A 20,929-nucleotide genomic window follows, 5' to 3' on the forward strand; every position below is an offset into this window, starting at 1 on the left:
TGGAGGGGCGCCGAGACCCCCTAACACCCTCTCCCTATGCGCCAGTGCCGTTTCTTGCGGCGGGCGAGCCGTGCAACTGCACAGGGCGCCCGCCGCGGCACTTCTTTGTACTTTGAAACCCCCTTCTCCCTCCTGCCGAGTGCCCAGCTCGGGGGGGCGTGTTTCGCGGAATGATGCGATTGCGTCGTGACATCATGACGCAAACGCGTCATTCCACGAAACCCCGCCCCCCCGAGCTGGGCACTCGCGAGGAGGGAGAAGGGAGAGGCGGCTGAAGAGCGGCGAGAACCGCTTCAAATGTAAGTCAGCCCCTCCCTCTCCCTCCCTCTCTCTCTCTCTCTCTCTCTCTCTCTCCCTCCCTCTCCCCACCACCTGCCGGAATGTGTAAAATGGGGACACTTTTTCTTGCCTCAATGTTTAAAATGGGGACACTTTTTCCTGCCGCAATGATGGGGACACTTTTTCCTGCCGCAATGTGTAAAATGGGGACACTTTTTCCTGCTGCAATGTGTAAAATGGGGACACTTTTTCCTACCGCAATGTGTAAAATGGGGACACTTTTTCCTGCCGCAATGTGTAAAATGGGGACACTTTTTCCTGCCGCAATGTGTAAAATGGGGACACTTGCCAGCGTACTGTGTAAAATGGGGAAACGTGCCTGCCGCGATGTGTAAAATGGGGACACTTTTTCCTGCCGCAATGTGTAAAATGGGGACACCTGTCTGCCGCAATGTGTAAAATGGGGTCACCTGTCAGCCGCAATGTGTAAAATGGGGACACTTGCCTGTCGTACTGTGTAAAATGGGGACACTTTTCCCTGGTTATGAAATTTATGTTAGAAAAGGCAATTTTTCATGTAAAAAAGTTCTGAAAGAGACATATATATATATATATATATTTTTTTTTTTTTTTGGGGGGGGGGGGGCTGGTGTCAAATGACTACCTTGCCCCGGGTGACAAAAATCCTAGTTTCGGCCCTGCCTTGGAAGACATACTAGAACGTGTATTGACTCCATATGTGTTTGGGCTTAGGACTTACAATTGTGTACTTTCTTCTTTCACCTCCTTTTTTGAATAATTACTCTATTTTTATACCTACTGTACACTTATATTGTCTACTTTCCTTGAATAGAATGATTCCTTTCTATAAAATCAATGGCTCATAAACTTTTTAGCCTATTACAAAAAAATGACTGCTTTTATAATAAATATTTTATGCTGTAAATCATGTTAGTAGTAAACAAATATGTAAAATACTCCATTCATATGGTATGGAAATACAATATATAACTTGAGTATGCAGCAGTGATATGGGAAAATATATTGTTGCTCACTTATCCTCCCCCTTTTTTTGCTATATATTGGTGTTTATCCTGAAGAATAGTACAGCTCTGAAGCTCAGGCACCTCATTGTATAACATATTTTATTAAGCTGAAAGTGTATCATTAAAATGTATTTATTTATTTAGTACATTCTATTGTCCCAGTAGGCAGATAAACTCATCAGGTGACCGGAATTACGACTGTGGAATGCAAGTGGAATGCACCAGAAGCCGGAAGCTCTGAAACCGGAAGTCGTGGCACGCGACCATTAATGGCATCCCCTGCCTCTTTGGATTCAGCTACAAAGTTGCTAGCTGCAGCACGCGGCCACCCACAGTGCTTACACCTATATCGGACTTTGCCACACAGCATAAAGGTACTGTTTGTTTGCACCAACCGATGCAGTGCGGGGAGCTCTAATGCACGCCTAGCACTGTGGGAACTGTGGGGGTAATTCCAAGTTGATCGCAGCAGGAAATTTTTTAGCAGTTGGGCAAAACCATGTGCACTGCAGGGGGGAGCAGATATAACATTTGCAGAGAGAGATAGATTTGGGTGTGATGAGTTAAATCTGCAATCTAAATTGCAGTGTAACAGTAAAGCAGCCAGTATTTACTCTGCACAGAAACAAAATAACCCACCCAAATCTAACTCTCTCTGCAAATGTTATATCTGCCCCCCCCTGAAGTGCGCATGGTTTTGCCCAACTGCTAAAAAAATTCCTGCTGCAATCAACTTGGAATTACCCCCTGTGTCACATGATTTTAGCTATTTGGCTGGCACCAAGTCATTCCTGGTGCTAAAAATTATTTTAGGAAAAGTCCCATCATTGCATGCACAGCGGACAGTATTGCTGTTTATTAATTCAAACTAAGATTGCTGCACTAATCCTGCTAAACTGTTTTTCAGCTTAATGCACACGTGTTGCAACTATCAGCCGACTTATGCATGCCTTTTGTTTATATATTAACTAGTCTGAGTATATCAGAGATAAGACAGTACTGTCTAGTTATTAAATGTTCCTGTGTTGTGTATTTTTTATTGTTTATAAAGTGATATCACACTTATGTTATGCAAAATTGCCTGTGTAAAATAAATGGTTATTTGTGAAACCAGCATCTAAATTAACATTCTATTTTTGAGCGCCCACATTAATTATTCCTCTTATCTAATTAATTGTTGGTGAATAACGAGATACGCCTTGTGTGGGCTGCCATTAGAATAATTAATTTTATTAATATTGTACTAAAAATAGTGCCCAATTATTGTTTGCATATTTAACTAAAAGACACCCTCCACAACAGTCTAAGGGTGTCATTCCGACCCGTTCGCATGCAGTGGTTCTATGACGCCAGCAAGAAATGTGATCGCAGCTGCAATCACAAGAAGATGGACAGGTGGGAGGCTTTCCAGAATGGATCCTGGCATTTGGAGGGTGGATGTATGACGTCAGGACCGGGACCTTCGCAGCTGGATCCGTCACACTTGGTGAGTAACTCCAGCCCTGGTCTTGTTTTACTTGAAACTGTTTTAGCATAGCAGGGCTGCACAAGTGTTTGCAACCCTGCTATGCAAAAATACACTCCCCCATAGGCAGCATCAGGTTGCTCGCACGAGCAGCAAAAAGTTTCTACGAGTGATCAACTCGGAATGACCCCCTAAATCCTGACAATTGCAAAGAATAACAGAAAGTAGTTACTACGCCACAGTTGGTGAACACAATCCACGAAGAAGAATGTAAAGAGGGAGGATGAATTAAAAATGACACAAAGGTGGAGATTTATCAAAGTGTGGAGAGATATAAAGTGGAGAGAGATAAAGTACCAACCAATCAGCTTCTGACGTTTTACAGATTGTGTTTGAAATAGGACAGTAGCTGATTGGTTGGTACTTTATCTCTCTCCACTTCATCTCTCTTCAAGCTGTGATACAGTTGTGCCCTCATACTGTACATAAAGCTGCAATACACCATGCGGCATGAGATGTCTGTAGTGAATGAGCCACCAGATCCCAATCAACTCTGGATTATTTGTATGTGAATGGAGACTGTGCTGATTAATTTGATAAGACACTTGTATGTGTGTGACTGAGTCTGTACACGGAGCACAACAGAACTTGTTCTGAGAAATAGTGTCCTCTGCTACATTGTAGCACTTTGTTTACAAATTCAAAGACACACACAGACAAACAGTGCTGAATATCAAATTAATCAGCATTCACGACTGCTAATTTATGCATGCCTGGAAAATGCCATCTGAATGGGAATGACATGCCTGCGTTTGGCTGACCACTACCTGTTACTACCACTAAATGCTTTCTTCCTGTCACTCACTCTGCAGCTAGTTCCTTGATGCAGATGCCATCGCAATTCAATTGCTGAACATGCACAGTGCGACTCAGATGCATGCACAGTAAGAAACCATCGACCGATATTCATACAATAGCCCCTTTGTGACTGTATCTCAATTAGGCCCTGAGTCTAATGAAAATTTAATGTTCACCAAGGATTGCTGGTAGGTTTTCAGGTTGTTGCCTTCTGCTGTGGCTAAAGATGGAATCTTTTGTCATCAAGCAGAGACTGAAACAAAATCAGACTGGGGATCCTAAACTTCCTACTCAGTTCTCACATATGAAGATTCTGAATGGATAGCCATATCATATTTCCTAGCCTAGTCTCGGGATTATCCTTGTAATCTCATCTGCCAATCACTTTTAGCTTGGATTAATTTGAGCACAAATGTTACAAACCACTTGCAACCAGGAAGATACAGTAGGAAGGTAAGCACTGGTAATACGGGGGGATAAAGTACCTGAATAATGACGATGGTAGAGTTAGGGGTTGATGTAACAAGTACAGAAAAGAGTGGAAAAGTTGCCCATTGCAAAACAAACATCTGTCTATCATTTTATAGAATGTTCTTCTTGATAAATGCTTCCCCTGCAATGAGCAACTTCTCCACTGATCCACTTTTACATGCTTTTCTCTGCTTGATACATCAACCACTTAGAGGGTATTGTTATTATGAAGAAATTCAGCTGAAGGTAGTAGATCTACCGAGTTGTCTTGTATAGCCAAGATGTACATCCTAAGAAAGGTCTCCAGATCTAATAGAGAGGAGTACAATATTAATTTAGAGCTCATGATCACACATGAGGTTTGTATATATGTGTAAGCATTGTCTCTGCCTGTCTAACAGGCAGAGGCGATCACAAGACGGGGGCGCAATGCTCCATTTCCTAGACAGAGACAAAGCATTGTGGGGGGGTAGGCGGCCAAAAAGGGATGGCATCGCTAAAAACAAGGGACATAGTGTGGGCGTGATAGCGGCAGCTGCATGAAGTCACATGCAGCCGCCGTAATCAGAAACATGGCGGAAGGCCTCCTTCTGTGCCAGCAAGAGGCAACCTTAATTTCTGCTGTCAAGCAGAAATTGTGATGCGATCGCAATTTCTGCTTAATGTAGGGAAGGGGGGGGGAGTCAGCATGCTGGGCGGCCTTGCCCTGCGATGGGCGACCCCAGCATGCGAACAAAAGGATTGCAAATTCTGGTAATTAGCAGAATTTGCAATCCTTATTGAATTAGGCCCCATATGCTATATTCAGTGGAGTGTAAATGAGTAGGACATGCACATACTGCCCTGTAACTTATCCTACTTAGTAATTATGTATACATACAGTAAATAAAAACTATGGTACTGTGTCCAGAGCTGTGGAGCACATAATAATAACAATAATAATAATAATAATAATAATAATAATATTCATTACCACCACCACCATAACATTTTATGGAAATTATATAAAACAATTTAAGTGGTCCACTCTCATTGACACAGGCTGTCTCAAACAACTTATTGCCAATCAGACCATCGAAATGTTCATTACAGCAGAGTTGTACAGTGATTGTTCTTATGTTGCTAGATCTTTTTCGAGGCAGTGACTTGGCCTCTAGCAGTATAATTTACAGTAATTGAGAGTAAGACTGTACAAGGCAGGGGTATTGTCATGATGTAAGTAGGTTAACGTCGTCTATTTGTAAGGCACACAGGCTATAATGTCTATTAATATAAATATCCCCAATAAATAAAATATGTGATTGGTTACAGAAAAAATCTTGAAAAAAACCCTAAATGATTGTAAAATGTGCTATGGTTTACTGTAAGAGACATGTATATCAAAAGTATGGAATTAGTCATGCTCCAAGAGCTTTCTACAAATTAAGAGTGTGGGAACAGACTCGATGGCTCATACAGTAGTTTATAAAGCTTTCTTTAATTTTTCCATGGCTGTTTAGGCCTATAATTGATGATTGCTTAATCCTAAGGGAACAGTACACCAAATAAGAACAATTAAAGAAACTAATGGGTAATTTCAAGTTGATCGCAGCAAGAAATTTTTTAGCAGTTGGGCAAAACCATGTGCACTGCAGGGGATGCAGATTTAACATGTGCAGAGAGTTAGATTTGGGTGTGGTGTGTTCAATCTGCAATCTAATTTGCAGTGTAAAAATAAAGCAGCCAGTATTTACCCTGCACAGAAATAAAATAACCCACCCAAATCTAACTCTCTCTGCAAATATTATATCTGCCTCCCCTGCAGTGCATATGGTTTTGCCCAACTGCTAAAAAAATTCCTGCTGCAATCAACTTGGAATTACCCCCTGTGTCACATGATTTTAGCTATTTGGCTGGCACCAAGTCATTCCTGGGGCTAAAAATTATTTTAGGAAAAGTCCCATCATTGCATGCACAGTGGTTTTGCCCAACTGCTAAAAAATGTCCTGCTGCAATCAACTTGTTAATTTAGAAGCCAGCTAAATAGTGTCTATAGTGTTTAATGAAAGAATGTTGGAGGTTTTTTTTTGTTTTTTGAGTATACAATGGTTGTGATACTTAGGCTTCAGCATTTATCCACATGTGCTTGTGAGGGTGAACTGGAACCACGGGTCCACCTAGGTATCATTCTACATTCAAGGAAGTCACGATTTAATGTTTTATACACAAATTCAGAACAAAATAATAATTTTATATATATATATATATATATATATATATATATATTTTTTTTTTATAAAACTTCTAATAAATAATATTGTTTTTAAATATCTTGCTGTTTAGTTGAAAATAATCTTAATGGTTTTATTTAATTGAAGTGAGATTAAGTCATACTACATTTATTTTTAATTCCTCCCCATGGGAGTTCTCAGATTGGAGATGGAAGTCCAGGGCAAGTCCCTGGTCTACTCACTTCCTCAGAGAATGAGATGACTCCCTGACACGGGCCCTCATTCCGAGTTGATCGCTCGCTAGCTGCTTTCAGCAGCCGTACAAACACTAAGCCGCCACCCTCTGGGAGTGTATCTTCGCTTAGCAGAAGTGCGAGCGAAAGGATCGCAGCATTGCTACAAAAAAAGATTGTGCAGTTTCAGAGTAGCTCCAGACTTACTCCTAGCTAGCGATCACTTCAGACTATTTAGTTCCTGTTTTGACGTCACAAATACGCCCTGCGTTCGGCCAGCCACGCTTACGTTCTTCAAGACACTCCTGCGTTTTTATCTGGCACGCTTGCATTTTTTCACACACTCCCCAAAAACCACCCATAAACACCCACTTCCTGTCAATTACTTTGCAGCCAGCAGTGCGACTAAAAAGCACTGGATTTTGTGAAAGTACGACGCGTGTGCGCAGTGCGCCCCATGCGCATGCGCAGAAATGCCATTTTTTGGCCTGATCACTGCTTACGTTCTTCAAGACACTCCTGCGTTTTTATCTGGCACGCTTGCATTTTTTCACACACTCCCCAAAAACCACCCATAAACACCCACTTCCTGTCAATCACTTTGCAGCCAGCAGTGCGACTAAAAAGCACTGGATTTTGTGAAAGTACGACGCGTGTGCGCAGTGCGCCCCATGCGCATGCGCAGAAATGCCATTTTTTGGCCTGATCACTGCACTGCCAACAAAAGCAGCTAGCGATCAACCCGGAATGAGGGCGACTGTGAGAGATTGAGGTGTTTGTTAGTTTTTCAGCGACAATGAGGTATACATGTAGCTAATACTGTAAGTCATTGTCAGTGAACATGAAAACGTAACACATAAATTTAGACATTGTGAATACTAAAAGGAATTTGTATAAGGAGTAGAATGAATATAACAAGTAGAAATAAACATTTTAATATTTTGTGCTCATGCTTTAATAACAGATTATTTTAACAATTATCAACATCATAATCATTAACCAAACTCTAGTGTTACAAATAATGCTTACACAGTATTGATTAATGAGAATTGTTTATTAAATAACTAAGCAAATGTAAACTGGTTTTATTACATAGCAACCTATTTATCAAGGTGAACGAGCCTGATATATATGTACGGGATGCAGTTGGGATCCTGGCGTTCAGGATCCCAGCAGTCAGAATGCCAGCGCCGGATTCCCGAAAGCTGTCAGAATGTTGGCACCGGAATCGTGACAGCCTGAATCACCAATGTAAGTATACTTGGAGGGTGAGGGTTAGGCTGTGGGGGGGGGAGGGTTAGGTTTAGGCTGTGGTGAGGGACGGTTATGGTTAGGCTGTGAGGAGGGAGAGTTAGGGTTAGGCTGAGGGGAGGTTAGGGTTAGGCTGTGGGTAGGGAAGGTTAGGGTTAGGATTTGGGGAGGGGAGGTTAGGGTTAGGCTCGGGGAGGGAAGGTTAGGTTTAGGCTGTGGGGAGGGAAGGTTAGGGTTTGGCTGTGTGGAGGGAAGGCTAGGGTTAGGCTGTGGGGAGGGGAGGTTAGGGTTAGGCTCGGGGTGGGAAGGTTAGGTTTAGGCTGTGGGGAGGGAAGGTTAGGGTTTGGCTGTGGGGAGGGAAGGCTAGGGTTAGGCTGTGGGGAGGGTAGGTTAGGGTTAGGCTCGGGGAGGGAAGGTTAGGTTTAGGCTGTGGGGAGGGAAGGTTAGGGTTAGGCTGTGGGGAGGGAAGGCTTGGGTTAGGCTGTGGGGAGGGGAGGTTAGTGTCAGGCTCAGGGAGGGACAGTAAGGTTTAGGCTGTGGGGAGGAGTGGTTAGGGATAGGCTGTGGGGAGGGAAGGATAGGATAGGGTTAGGCTGTGGGGAGGGGAGGTTAGGGTTAGGCTGCAGAGAGGGAGGGTCAGGGTTAGGCTGTGGGAGGATGGTTAGGGATAGGCTGTGGGGAGGGGAGGTTAGGGCTAGGATGCGGGGAGGGAGGGTTTCTTATCCCGTGCCCAACCCACATGGGCAACCAGTACTTTCCACATACGGTATATTAAGCTATGGACACATTTTTCATTGTGGCAGTGCAGATAATATCATGGAAATGTCTCGCAAACACAGCACAGGCACAATGTCTATATATGCACATACACTGGAAGTTTTCAAAGCTTGACTGTGGAGAATTATAATATCTTCAAGGAGATTTCGATTGTGAGGAGGGATCTATTCTTACCCTACCACTTTTGTTGGCCCTCTCGGTATACATGAACAGTAACACTACCAAGATGGTACCCAGAAGTGTAAACTTTGGCGCTACTATTGGTGATGAAGTAGGTAGAGTTAGAGATCATGAGATAACTTATTTTCACAATTGCTCTAGTAGGATCTTCCAACGTTAATTCTTGCAATTGACAGCTTTCGCTAATTTAGTGATAAATACGCCCCATAATAAAGTAGTTAAGGGGATTTGGCAGTACACCAAAAATAAACATTATTGTTAAAAAAGATTAATATAAGCTAATTAGTAATTGTGTGTAGTTTATTAGCTAATGAGCATAGGCAAGAGCTTTAAGCATATTTCAGTTCTGGGTTGACTTCTGTATTTACTGCAGGTGTATTTACTTTTATGTCACAAAGAACCGAAATGTGGGGATCAGTATGATTTACAACAGACAGAGAGGGGGGGGGGAGTGCAAATCCCCACCCCTAAATTTCCCTTTAGCACACTAAAAATTACCTGTAACCATCCCTGAACCTATCTGGTAATAAAAATTCAGAGAATTAGTCACACATGTTTGCAAACACATGTTTAGCTGCTGGCCACTTCACGGCTTCTCCGATATCAGCAGTCCTAACACTACAATGCCTCTCGAACACAAGCAGACAAACAATGGCAGTTGCTCGGTCATTCCTGGAGATAATTATGTAATTTAGGGGTGGGGATTTGCACCCCTTCCCTCACAACTGCCATTGCTCTTCTGCTTGTGTGTGAGAGTCATTGAATGGGAGCAGTATTTGGAAGGCATGCTGTTCCTTGTAGTGCCAATGGGAGATCCTGGGGGTGGCTCCCGGGAAAGTTAGCTCTCCGTCTGGATGTGTTTTAGTAATAGCCTTTATCATGAGGCCTACTGTGACAAATTGCATGGCCATATGTGTGCACTACTATTATGTAGTGCTAGAAATGCTGATATCAGAGAAGCTGTGAAGTAGTCAGCAGCTAAACATGTGTTTGCAAACATGTGTGACTAATTCTCTGAATTTTTATTACCAGATAGGTTCAGGGATGGCTACAGGTAATTTATAGTGTGCTGAAGGGAAATTTAGGGGTGGGGATTTGCACCCCCCCCCTCTCTGTCTGTTGTTTGTCTGTGACCCCTCCCCCTTTCCAGCACCTGATACATAATTATCTCCAGGAATGACCGAGCAACTGCCATTGTTTGTCTGCTTGTGTGCGAGAGGCATTGAATGGGAGCAGTATTTGGAAGGCATGCTGTTCCTTGTAGTGCCAATGGGAGATCCTGGGGGTGGCTCCCGGGTAAGTTAGCTCTCCGTCTGGATGTGTTTTAGTAATAGCCTTTATCATGAGGCCTACTGTGACAAATTACATGGCCCTATGTGGGCGCTGCTATTATGTAGTGTTAGGACTGCTGATATCGGAGATGCCGTGAAGTGGCCAGCAGCTAAACATGTGTTTGCAAACATGTGTGACTAATTCTCTGAATTTTTATTATCAGATAGGTTCAGGTATGGTTACAGGTAATTTTTGGTATGCTGAAGCGAAATTTAGGGGTGGGTATTTGCATCCCCCCTCTCTGTCTGTTGTTTGTCTGTGACCCCTCCTCCTGTCCAGCACCAGATACATAATTATCTCCAGGAATGACCGAGCAACTGCCATTGTTTGTCTGATCAGTATGATTTACCTACAATCAAAATCCCAACGGTCAAAATACTGACAACAATTGACCAATGGTCAAAATACTGACAAGGTCAAAATACCGACATGGTCAAAATGGCAACATTTAAAATGTTGACAGTCAAAATGCCTACATTTAAAATGTTGACAAGTCAAAAAGTCGACACACGTTTTTCTAATTTTTTTCGGTGTGTATGTCAACATAGGTTGACATGGACACCGTATAAGTGTACCACGTCCCCTTGCTTGGCTTGCTGCACTCGCCATGCTTTGCCAGGCTTATATTTCCCCTCCATGTCCACTGAGATGGTAAAGTGTGAACAAGTCAGTTTCAATGAAAAATCATGAAAAACTCATGTCAATTTTTTGACCTGTCGACATTTTAAATGTTGGTATGTTGAATGTGTCGGCATTTTTAATGTCAGCATTTTGACCATGTTGGTATGTTGACCTTGTCAGTATTTTGACCATCGGTCAACGGTTGTCGGTATTTTGACTGTCGGGATATGGATTGTTGGTAAATTGACTACATCTCGTCAGAAAAAGCAGTGGCTACTACATTGAATCATACAGATTCAGAATCATTCTCACACCATATAGAGAATGTATGAGGCACTAGCATTGCTACGAATCTAACAACTTTAGCTCGGTAATAAACATTAGGAATTTTTTACTTTATTCATAATACATATACAATTCACACACAGATACACAAATGTCACACATTACATTGACAGAATAATGTAGAAAAGTATTTTTTTTTCACTTTAAGTTCTTTTATTTATACGAATAAGACCCACATTTTCAGCCAGAAAGATGCTCAGCATGGCCAAGTCGCCCGATACTTAGTGCACCGAGATGAGCTGCGTGGCTAAGGCCAGGGCACATCTGTATAATATATATGCTTAGAATGCAGAGATGTATACATATTTTCAGATCTACATCTGGACATATATATGCTATTTCTACACTTGGCATAAATCTAATATGGCACAGGAATGAATGTAACTCGAGATGTGTACAGCTGGTTACGTGCAAAGGTATTTATATAATATTATGAAGTAGAGATAAGGAGAATATTACGGGAAATGAAATCATGTTATGAGGAACTGGGTGTTTTTCGGACGAAAAGATCTTTTTTGTTTATTTCAGTTCTCGTCAGTATATAGTAGCATTTAGGGAAAAATATACAGCCTAATAACCCAATACATGAAGCTAATATAGCAAACACTTCTACAATGACCATATTTTTCCCCTTACTGCTCAGATAGGCCGGGATGGCACAGACCCACACACTGCAGAACACCAGCATGCTGAATGTAACGTATTTGGCCTCATTGTAGATGTCAGGTAATGTCCTCACCATGAAAGCCAGAACAAAGCTCACAGCTGCCAGGAATCCCATGTAACCCAACATGAAATAAAATGCCAGCACAGAACCCTCATTACATTGGATAATGATAGTCCCGGGATATGTGTCCATGTCAAACTCTTGAAATGGAGGAGAAACTGACAACCAGATGACACCATTCAGGACCTGGACAGATGAGCAGATCACCACTAAGGAATTTGATAGCTTTACTCCCATCCATTTTTTCCAAGAACTTCCAGGACTTGTGGCCTTAAAAGCGATGCAAACCATTATAGTCTTGGCCAGGACTGAGGACACAGCGATAGTAAATATGATTCCAAAGCAGATCTGCCGCAGCATGCAGGTTATATCCACTGGGTGACCGATGAAGAGAAATACACAGAGTAAACTCAACTTTAGAGAGATGAGGAGAATAAAGCTGAGGTTCTGGTTATTAGCTCTGACAATTTGGCTGTTCCAGAAGGAAATAAATATTCCAATTATGAGGACAATTATAACAGTAAATAAGGCAGTGATGACAGTAAACACTGAAGTTATAGTGTCTGTTCCATAAGAGAGAAACTCTTGTGCTTTGGCAATACACTGGTTTCTTGCATTGTTTGGCCATTCAGTGTTTCTGCACTTTATGCAATTTTCATTGTCTATAGAACAAAAGAATTGTGACATAAATGAAATATTTCAGCAATAATATCAACTTAAATTATTCTCCCTCTCTCTGTCACCTCTTCCCCATTCATTCTCTTTCTCTCTTTGGGGTAAATTTACTAAGATGGGAGTTCTGTTTAAGATGGGATGTTGCACATAGCAACCAATCAGATTCCAGGTATTATCTTCAAGAAGGTGCTAGATAAATGAGAAGTAGAATCTGATTGGTTGCTATGGGCAACATCCCATCTTAAATAGAACTCCCATCTTAGTAAACTTACCCCATTCTCTCTATTCACTTAGGAACCAATTTCTTAATAGTCACAGTTTTGCCCTGACAAGTTTTTTTCATAAAACTGCATACGGTATCAAAGAAATAATAAATGTATATGATACTGTAGGAGCTTATCCCAGCAGAGAATAAGAAGTAAAGGATAGATTTTGATATAAATAATAAATAACAGTCACACTATTAAATAGTTTAAAAACTGATACTCAGATGATTCAAGAACAACCCACAACACATGGGATTGCTATTGTTAATAAAATTGTACCAGCAGAAATAATGTTTGTTATGAAACTTAGAATATAAGTAATATCAGTGAATAAATATATACAAGTTAGTCATGAAAAAACTGAATTTTTTTTTTTTTAACAGCACCCAGGAGTGTTCCATTAACTATAAAAACTAGTGATGTGCACCGGAAATTTTTCGGGTTTTGTGTTTTGGTTTTGGGTTCGGTTCCGCGGCCGTGTTTTGGGTTCGAACGCGTTTTGGCAAAACCTCACCGAATTTTTTTTGTCGGATTCGGTTGTGTTATGGATTCGGGTGTTTTTTTCAAAAAACCCTAAAAAACAGCTTAAATCATAGAATATGGGGGTCATTTTGATCCCATAGTGTTATTAACCTCAATAACCATAATTTACACTCATTTTCCGTCTATTCTGAACACCTCACACCTCACAATATTATTTTTATTCCTAAAATTTGCACCGAGGTAGCTGTGTGACTAAGCTAAGCGACCCAAGTGGCCGACACAAACACCTGGCCCATCTAGGAGTGGCACTGCAGTGTCAGACAGGATGGCCCTTCCAAAAAATACTCCACAAACAGCACATGACGCAAAGAAAAAAAGAGGCGCAATGAGGTAGCTGTGTGACTAAGCTAAGTGACCCTAGTGGCCGACACAAACACCTGGCCCATCTAGGAGTGGCACTGCAGTGTCACGCAGGATGGCCCTTCAAAAAAATACTCCCCAAACAGCACATGACGCAAAGAAAAAAAGAGGTGCAATGAGGTAGCTGTGTGACTAAGATAAGCGACCCAAGTGGCCGACACAAACACCTGGCCCATCTAGGAGTGGCACTGCAGTGTCACGCAGGATGGCCCTTCAAAAAAATACTCCCAACACAGCACATGACGCAAAGAAAAAAAGAGGCGCAATGAGGTAGCTGTGTGAGTAAGCTAAGCGACCCTAGTTGCCGACACAAACACCTGGCCCATCTAGGAGTGGCACTGCAGTGTCACGCAGGATGGCCCTTCAAAAAAATACTCCACAAACAGCACATGACGCAAAGAAAAAAAGAGGCGCAATGAGGTAGCTGTGTGACTAAGATAAGCGATCCAAGTGGCCGACACAAACCCCTGGCCCATCTAGGAGTGTCACTGCAGTGTCACGCAGGATGGCCCTTCAAAAAAATACTCCCCAAACAGCACATGACGCAAAGAAAAAAAGAGGCGCAATGAGGTAGCTGTGTGACTAAGATAAGCGACCCAAGTGGCCGACACAAACATCTGGCCCATCTAGGAGTGGCACTGCAGTGTCACGCAGGATGGCCCTTCAAAAAAATACTCCCCAAACAGCACATGACGCAAATAAAAAAAGAGGCACAATGAGGTAGCTGTGTGAGTAAGCTAAGCGACCCTAGTGGCCGACACAAACACCTGGCCCATCTAGGAGTGGCACTGCAGTGTCACGCAGGATGGCCCTTCCAAAAAATACTCCCCAAACAGCACATGACGCAAATAAAAATGAAAGAAAAAAGAGGTGCAAGATGGAATTGTCCTTGGGCCCTCCCACCCACCCTTATGTTGTATAAACAGGACATGCACACTTTAACGAACCCATCATTTCAGTGACAGGGTCTGCCACACGACTGTGACTGAAATGACTGGTTGGTTTGGGCCCCCACCAAAAAAGAAGCAATCAATCTCTCCTTGCACAAACTGGCTCTACGGAGGCAAGATGTCCACCTCATCATCATCGTCCGATTCATCACCCCTTTCACTGTGTACATCCCCCTCCTCACAGATTATTAATTCGTCCCCACTGGAATCCACCATCTCAGATCCACGTGTACTTTCTGGAGGCAATTGCTGCTGGTGAATGTCTCCATGGAGGAATTGATTATAATTCATTTTAATGAACATCATCTTCTCCACATTTTCTGGAAGTAACCTCGTACGCCGATTGCTGACAAGGTGAGCGGCGGCACTAAACACTCTTTCGGAGTACACACTGGAGGGAGGGCAACTTAGGTAGAATAAAGCCAGTTTCTGCAAGGGCCTCCAAATTGCCTCTTTTTCCTGCCAGTATACGTACGGACTGTCTGACGTGCCTACTTGGATGCGGTCACTCATATAATCCTCCACCATTCTTTCAATGATGAGAGAATCAGTAGACGACATGTCAGTAATCATTGGCAGGTCCTTCAGTCCGGACCAGATGTCAGCATCAGCAGTCGCTCCAGACTGCCCTGCATCACCGCCAGTGGGAGGGGTCAGAATTCGTAGCCTTTTCCTCGCACCCCCAGTTGCGGGAGAATGTGAAGGAGGAGATGTTGACGGGTCGCGTTCCGCTTGACTTGACAATTTTCTCACCAGCAGTTCTTTGAACCTCTGCAGACTTGTGTCTGCCGGAAAGAGAGATCCAACGTAGGTTTTAAATCTAGGATCGAGCACGGTGGCCAAAATGGAGTGCTCTGATTTCAACAGATTGATCACACGTGAATCCTGGTTAAGCGAATGAAGGGCTCCATCCACAAGTCCCACATGCCTAGCGGAATCGCTCTGTTTTAGCTCCTCCTTCAATGCCTCCAGCTTCTTCTGCAAAAGCCTGATGAGGGGAATGACCTGACTCAGGCTGGCAGTGTCTGAACTGACTTCACGTGTGGCAAGTTCAAAAGGTTGCAGAACCTTGCACAACGTTGAAATCATTCTCCACTGCGCTTGAGACAGGTGCATTCCACCTCCTTTGCCTATATCGTGGCCAGATGTATAGGCTTGAATGGCCTTTTGCTGCTCCTCCATCCTCTGAAGCATATAGAGGGTTGAATTCCACCTCGTTACCACCTCTTGCTTCAGATGATGGCAGGGCAGGTTCAGGTGTTTTTGGTGGTGCTCCAGTCTTCTGTACGCATTGCCTGTACGCCGAAAGTGGCCCGCAATTCTTCTGGCCACCGACAGCATCTCTTGCACGCCCCTGTCGTTTTTTAAATAATTCTGCACCACCAAATTCAAGGTATGGGCAAAACATTGGACGTGCTGGAATTTGCCCAGATGTAATGCACGCACAATATTGCTGGCGTTGTCCGATGCCACAAATCCCCAGGAAAGTCCAATTGGGGTAAGCCATTCTGCGATGATCTTCCTCAGTTGCCGTAAGAGGTTTTCAGCTGTGTGCGTATTCTGGAAAGCTGTGATACAAAGCGTAGCCTGCCTAGGAACGAGTTAGCGTTTGCGAGATGCTGCTACTGGTGCCGCCGCTGCTGTTCTTGCAGCGGGAGGCAATACATCTACCCAGTGGGCTGTCACAGTCATGTAGTCCTGAGTCTGCCCTGCTCCACTTGTCCACATGTCCGTGGTTAAGTGGACATTTGGTACAACTGCATTTTTTAGGACACTGGTGAGTCTTTTTCTGACGTCCGTGTACATTCTCGGTATCGCCTGCTAGAGAAGTGGAACCTAGATGGTATTTGGTAACGGGGGCACACTACCTCAAGAAATTGTCTAGTTCCCCGTGAACTAACGGCGGATACTGGACGCACGTCTAACACCAACATAGTTGTCAAGGCCTCAGTTATCCGCTTTGCAACAGGATGACTGCTGTGATATTTCATCTTCCTCGCAAAGGACTGTTGGACAGTCAATTGCTTACTGGAAGTAGTACAAGTGGTCTTCCGACTTCCCCTCTGGGATGACGATCGACTCCCAGCAGCAACAACAGCAGCGCCAGCAGCAGTAGGCGTTACACTCAAGGATGCATCGGAGGAATCCCAGGCAGGAGAGGACTCGTCAGACTTGCCAGTGACATGGCCTGCAGGACTATTGGCTTTCCTGGGTAAGGAGGAAATTGACACTGAGGGAGTTGGTGGTGTGGTTTGCGCGAGCTTGGTTACAAGAGGAAGGGATTTACTGGTCAGTGGACTGCTTCCGCTGTCACCCAAAGTTTTTGAACTTGTCACTGACTTATTATGAATGCGCTGCAGGTGACGTATAAGGGAGGATGTTCCGAGGTGGTTAACGTCCTTACCCCTACTTATTACAGCTTGACAAAGGCAACACACGGCTTGACACCAGTTGTCTGCATTTCTGTTGAAATACTTCCACACTGAAGAGATCATTTTTTTTGTATTTTCACCAGGCATGTCAATGGCTATATTCCTCCCACGGACAACAGGTGTCTCCCCGGGTGCCTGACTTAAACAAACCACCTCACCATCAGAATCCTCCTTGTCAATTTCCTCCCCAGCGCCAGCAACACCCATATCCTCATCCTGGTGTACTTCAACACTGACATCTTCAATTTCACTATCAGGAACTGGACTGCGGGTGCTCCTTTCAACGCTTGCAGGGGGCGTGCAAATGGTGGAAGGCGCAAGCTCTTCCCGTCTAGTGTTGGGAAGGTCAGGCATCGCAACCGACACAATTGGACTCTCCTTTGGGATTTGTGATTTCGAAGAATGCACAGTTCTTTGCTGTGCTTTTGCCGCAAGTCTTTTCTTTTTTCTAGCGAGAGGATGAGTGCTTCCCTCCTCATGTGAAGCTGAACCACTAGCCATGAACATAGGCCAGGGCCTCAGCCGTTCCTTGCCACTCCGTGTCGTAAATGGCATATTGGCAAGTTTACGCTTCTCCTCAGACGCTTTTAATTTTGATTTTTGGGTAATTTTTTTACTGATCTTTTGTGTTTTGGATTTTACATGCTCTGTACTATGACATTGGGCATCGGCCTTGGCAGACGACGTTGATGGCATTTCATCGTCTCGGCCATGACTAGTGGCAGCAGCTTCAGCACGAGGTGGAAGTGGATCTTGATCTTTCCCTATTTTTTTAACCTCCACATTTTTGTTCTCCATATTTTGCGCACAACTAAAAGCCACCACAGGTATACAATGTAGATGGGTGGATAGTATACTATTATTACTTATACTTATGGACGACGAGTGACGACACAGAGGTAGGTACAGCCGTGGCCTACCGTACTGCTATATATATAATATATACAGAATAATAATAACGGACCTGGTGGACACTGTCAGCAGAATGCTAAACTAGTATGAAGAAAAAAAAAAAACACCACAGGTATACAATGTAGATGGATGGATAGTATAGTATTATATTACTTATGGACGACGAGTGCACTGACGACACAGAGGTAGGTACAGCTGTGGCCTACCGTACTGCTTATATATATAATATACTGTATATAACGGACCTGGTGGACACTGTCAGCAGACTGCTAAACCAGTATGAAGAAAAAAACAACAACACAGGTATACAATGTAGATGGATGGATAGTATAGTATTATATTACTTATGGATGACGAGTGCATTGACAACACAGAGGTAGGTACAGCCGTAGCCTACTGTACTGCTTATATAAATAATATACTGTATATAACGGACCTGGTGGACACTGTCAGCAGACTGCTTAACTAGTATGAAGAAAAAAAACAACAACACAGGTATACAATGTAGATGGATGGATAGTATAGTATTATATTACTTATGGACGACGAGTGCACTGACGACACAGAGGTAGGTACAGCCGTGGCCTACCGTACTGCTTATATATATATATATAATATATACTGTATATAAGTATAACGGACCTGGTGGACACTGTCAGCAGACTGCTAAACTAGTATGAAGAAAAAAAAAAACACCACAGGTATACAATGTAGATGGATGGATAGTATAGTATTATATTACTTATGGACGACGAGTGCACTGATGACACAGAGGTAGGTACAGCCGTGGCCTACCGTACTGCTTATATATATAATATACTGTATATAACGGACCTGGTGGACACTGTCAGCAGACTGCTAAACTAGTATGAAGAAAAAAAACAACAACACAGGTATACAATGTAGATGGATGGATAGTATAGTATTATATTACTTATGGACGACGAGTGCACTGACGACACAGAGGTAGGTACAGCCGTGGCCTACCGTACTGCTTATATATATAATATACTGTATATAACGGACCTGGTGGACACTGTCAGCAGACTGCTAAACTAGTATGAAGAAATAAAAACAACAACACAGGTATACAATGTAGATGGATGCATAGTACAGTATTATATTACTTATGGACGACGAGTGCACTGACGACACAGAGGTAGGTACAGCGGTGGCCTACCGTACTGCTTATATATATAAGATACTGTATATAACGGACCTGGTGGACACTGTCAGCAGACTGCTAAACTAGTATGAAGGAAAAAAAACAACAACACAGGTATACAATGTAGATGGATGGATAGTATAGTATTATATTACTTATGGACGACGAGTGCACTGACGACACAGAGGTAGGTACAGCCATGGCCTACCGTACTGTTTATATATAAATATATATATATATATATATATATATATATATATAAAATATATACTGTATATAAGTATAACGGACCTGGTGGACACTGTCAGCAGACTGCTAAACTAGTATGAAGAAGAAAAAAAACACCACAGGTATACAATGTAGATGGATGGATAGTATAGTATTATATTACTTATGGACGACGAGTGCACTGACGACACAGAGGTAGGTACAGCCGTGGCCTACCATACTGCTTATATATATATATAATATATACTGTATATAAGTATAACGGACCTGGTGGACACTGTCAGCAGACTGCTAAACTAGTATGAAGAAAAAAAAAATCACCACAGGTATACAATGTAGATGGATGGATAGTATAGTATTATATTACTTATGGACGACGAGTGCACTGACGACACAGAGGTAGGTACAGCCGTGGCCTACTGTACTGCTTATATATATATTATACTGTATATAACGGACCTGGTGGACACTGTCAGCAGACTGCTAAACTAGCATGAAGAAAAAAAACAACAACACAGGTATAATATAGTATTATATTACTTATGGACGACGAGTGCACTGACGACACAGAGGTAGGTACAGCCATGGCCTACCGTACTGCTTATATATATATATATATATATATATATATATACTGTATATAAGTATAACGGACCTGGTGGACACTGTCAGCAGACTGCTAAACTAATATGAAGAGAAAAAAAACACCACAGGTATACAATGTAGATGGATGGATAGTATAGTATTATATGACTTATGGACGACGAGTGCACTGACGACACAGAGGTAGGTACAGCCGGGGCCTACCGTACTGCTTATATATATAATATACTGTATATAACGGACCTGGTGGACACTGTCAGCAAACTGCTAAACTAGTATGAAGAAAAAAAACAACAACACAGGTATACAATGTAGATGGATGGATAGTATAGTATTATATTACTTATGGACGACGAGTGCACTGACGACACAGAGGTAGGTACAGCCGTGGCCTATCGTACTGCTTATATATATATATATATAATATATACGGTATATAACGGACCTGGTGGACACTGTCAGCAGACTGCTAAACTAGTATGAAGAAAAAAAACAACAACACAGGAGTGTTTTTCAGGCAGACAAACGTATACTGGACTGGTGGTCACTGTCAGCAAAACTGTGCACTGTACTCCTGCTATAACTGCTCCCCAGTCCCCACAATTAGGCAGTGTGAGCAGTGCACTCAGCACAGATATATCATGCAGCAGTGCAGCACACTGAGTGAGCACAGATATGGTGGAGCGTTTTTTTCAGGCAGAGAAACAAAGGATTAAACTCACTGGTGGTATAATCATCAAAACCCTGCACTGTACTCCCTAACAGCTGCTCCCCGTCCCCAATCCTCCCCACAATTATAACTAACCAAGTGACTCTGTGTTCTACTATAACGGAGAGGATGCCAGCCACGTCCTCTCCCTATCAATCTCAATGCACGTGTGAAAATGGCGGCGACGCGCGGCTCCTTATATAGAATCCGAGTCTCGCAAGAATCCGACAGCGGGATGATGACGTTCGGGCGCGCTCGGGTTAACCGAGCAAGGCGGGAGGATCCGAGTCG

General features: G+C 42.9%; 1 protein-coding gene across 1 annotated transcript in view; it reads right to left on the bottom strand.

Moving 5' to 3' along the window:
• Positions 1 to 11,167: 11,167 nt before the first annotated feature.
• Positions 11,168 to 20,929, bottom strand: part of LOC135051245 (vomeronasal type-2 receptor 26-like) — a 77,821-nt gene continuing 68,059 nt past the window's right edge. Inside the window, exon 9 of the mRNA XM_063957335.1 lies at positions 11,168 to 12,457. Coding sequence (XP_063813405.1) covers positions 11,544 to 12,457 — 914 coding nt within the window. The 3' untranslated portion in view covers positions 11,168 to 11,543. The remainder of the gene's footprint in view (positions 12,458 to 20,929) is intronic.

Source organism: Pseudophryne corroboree, chromosome 1 (assembly GCF_028390025.1).
Source record: "Pseudophryne corroboree isolate aPseCor3 chromosome 1, aPseCor3.hap2, whole genome shotgun sequence".
Lineage (NCBI taxonomy): Eukaryota > Metazoa > Chordata > Amphibia > Anura > Myobatrachidae > Pseudophryne > Pseudophryne corroboree.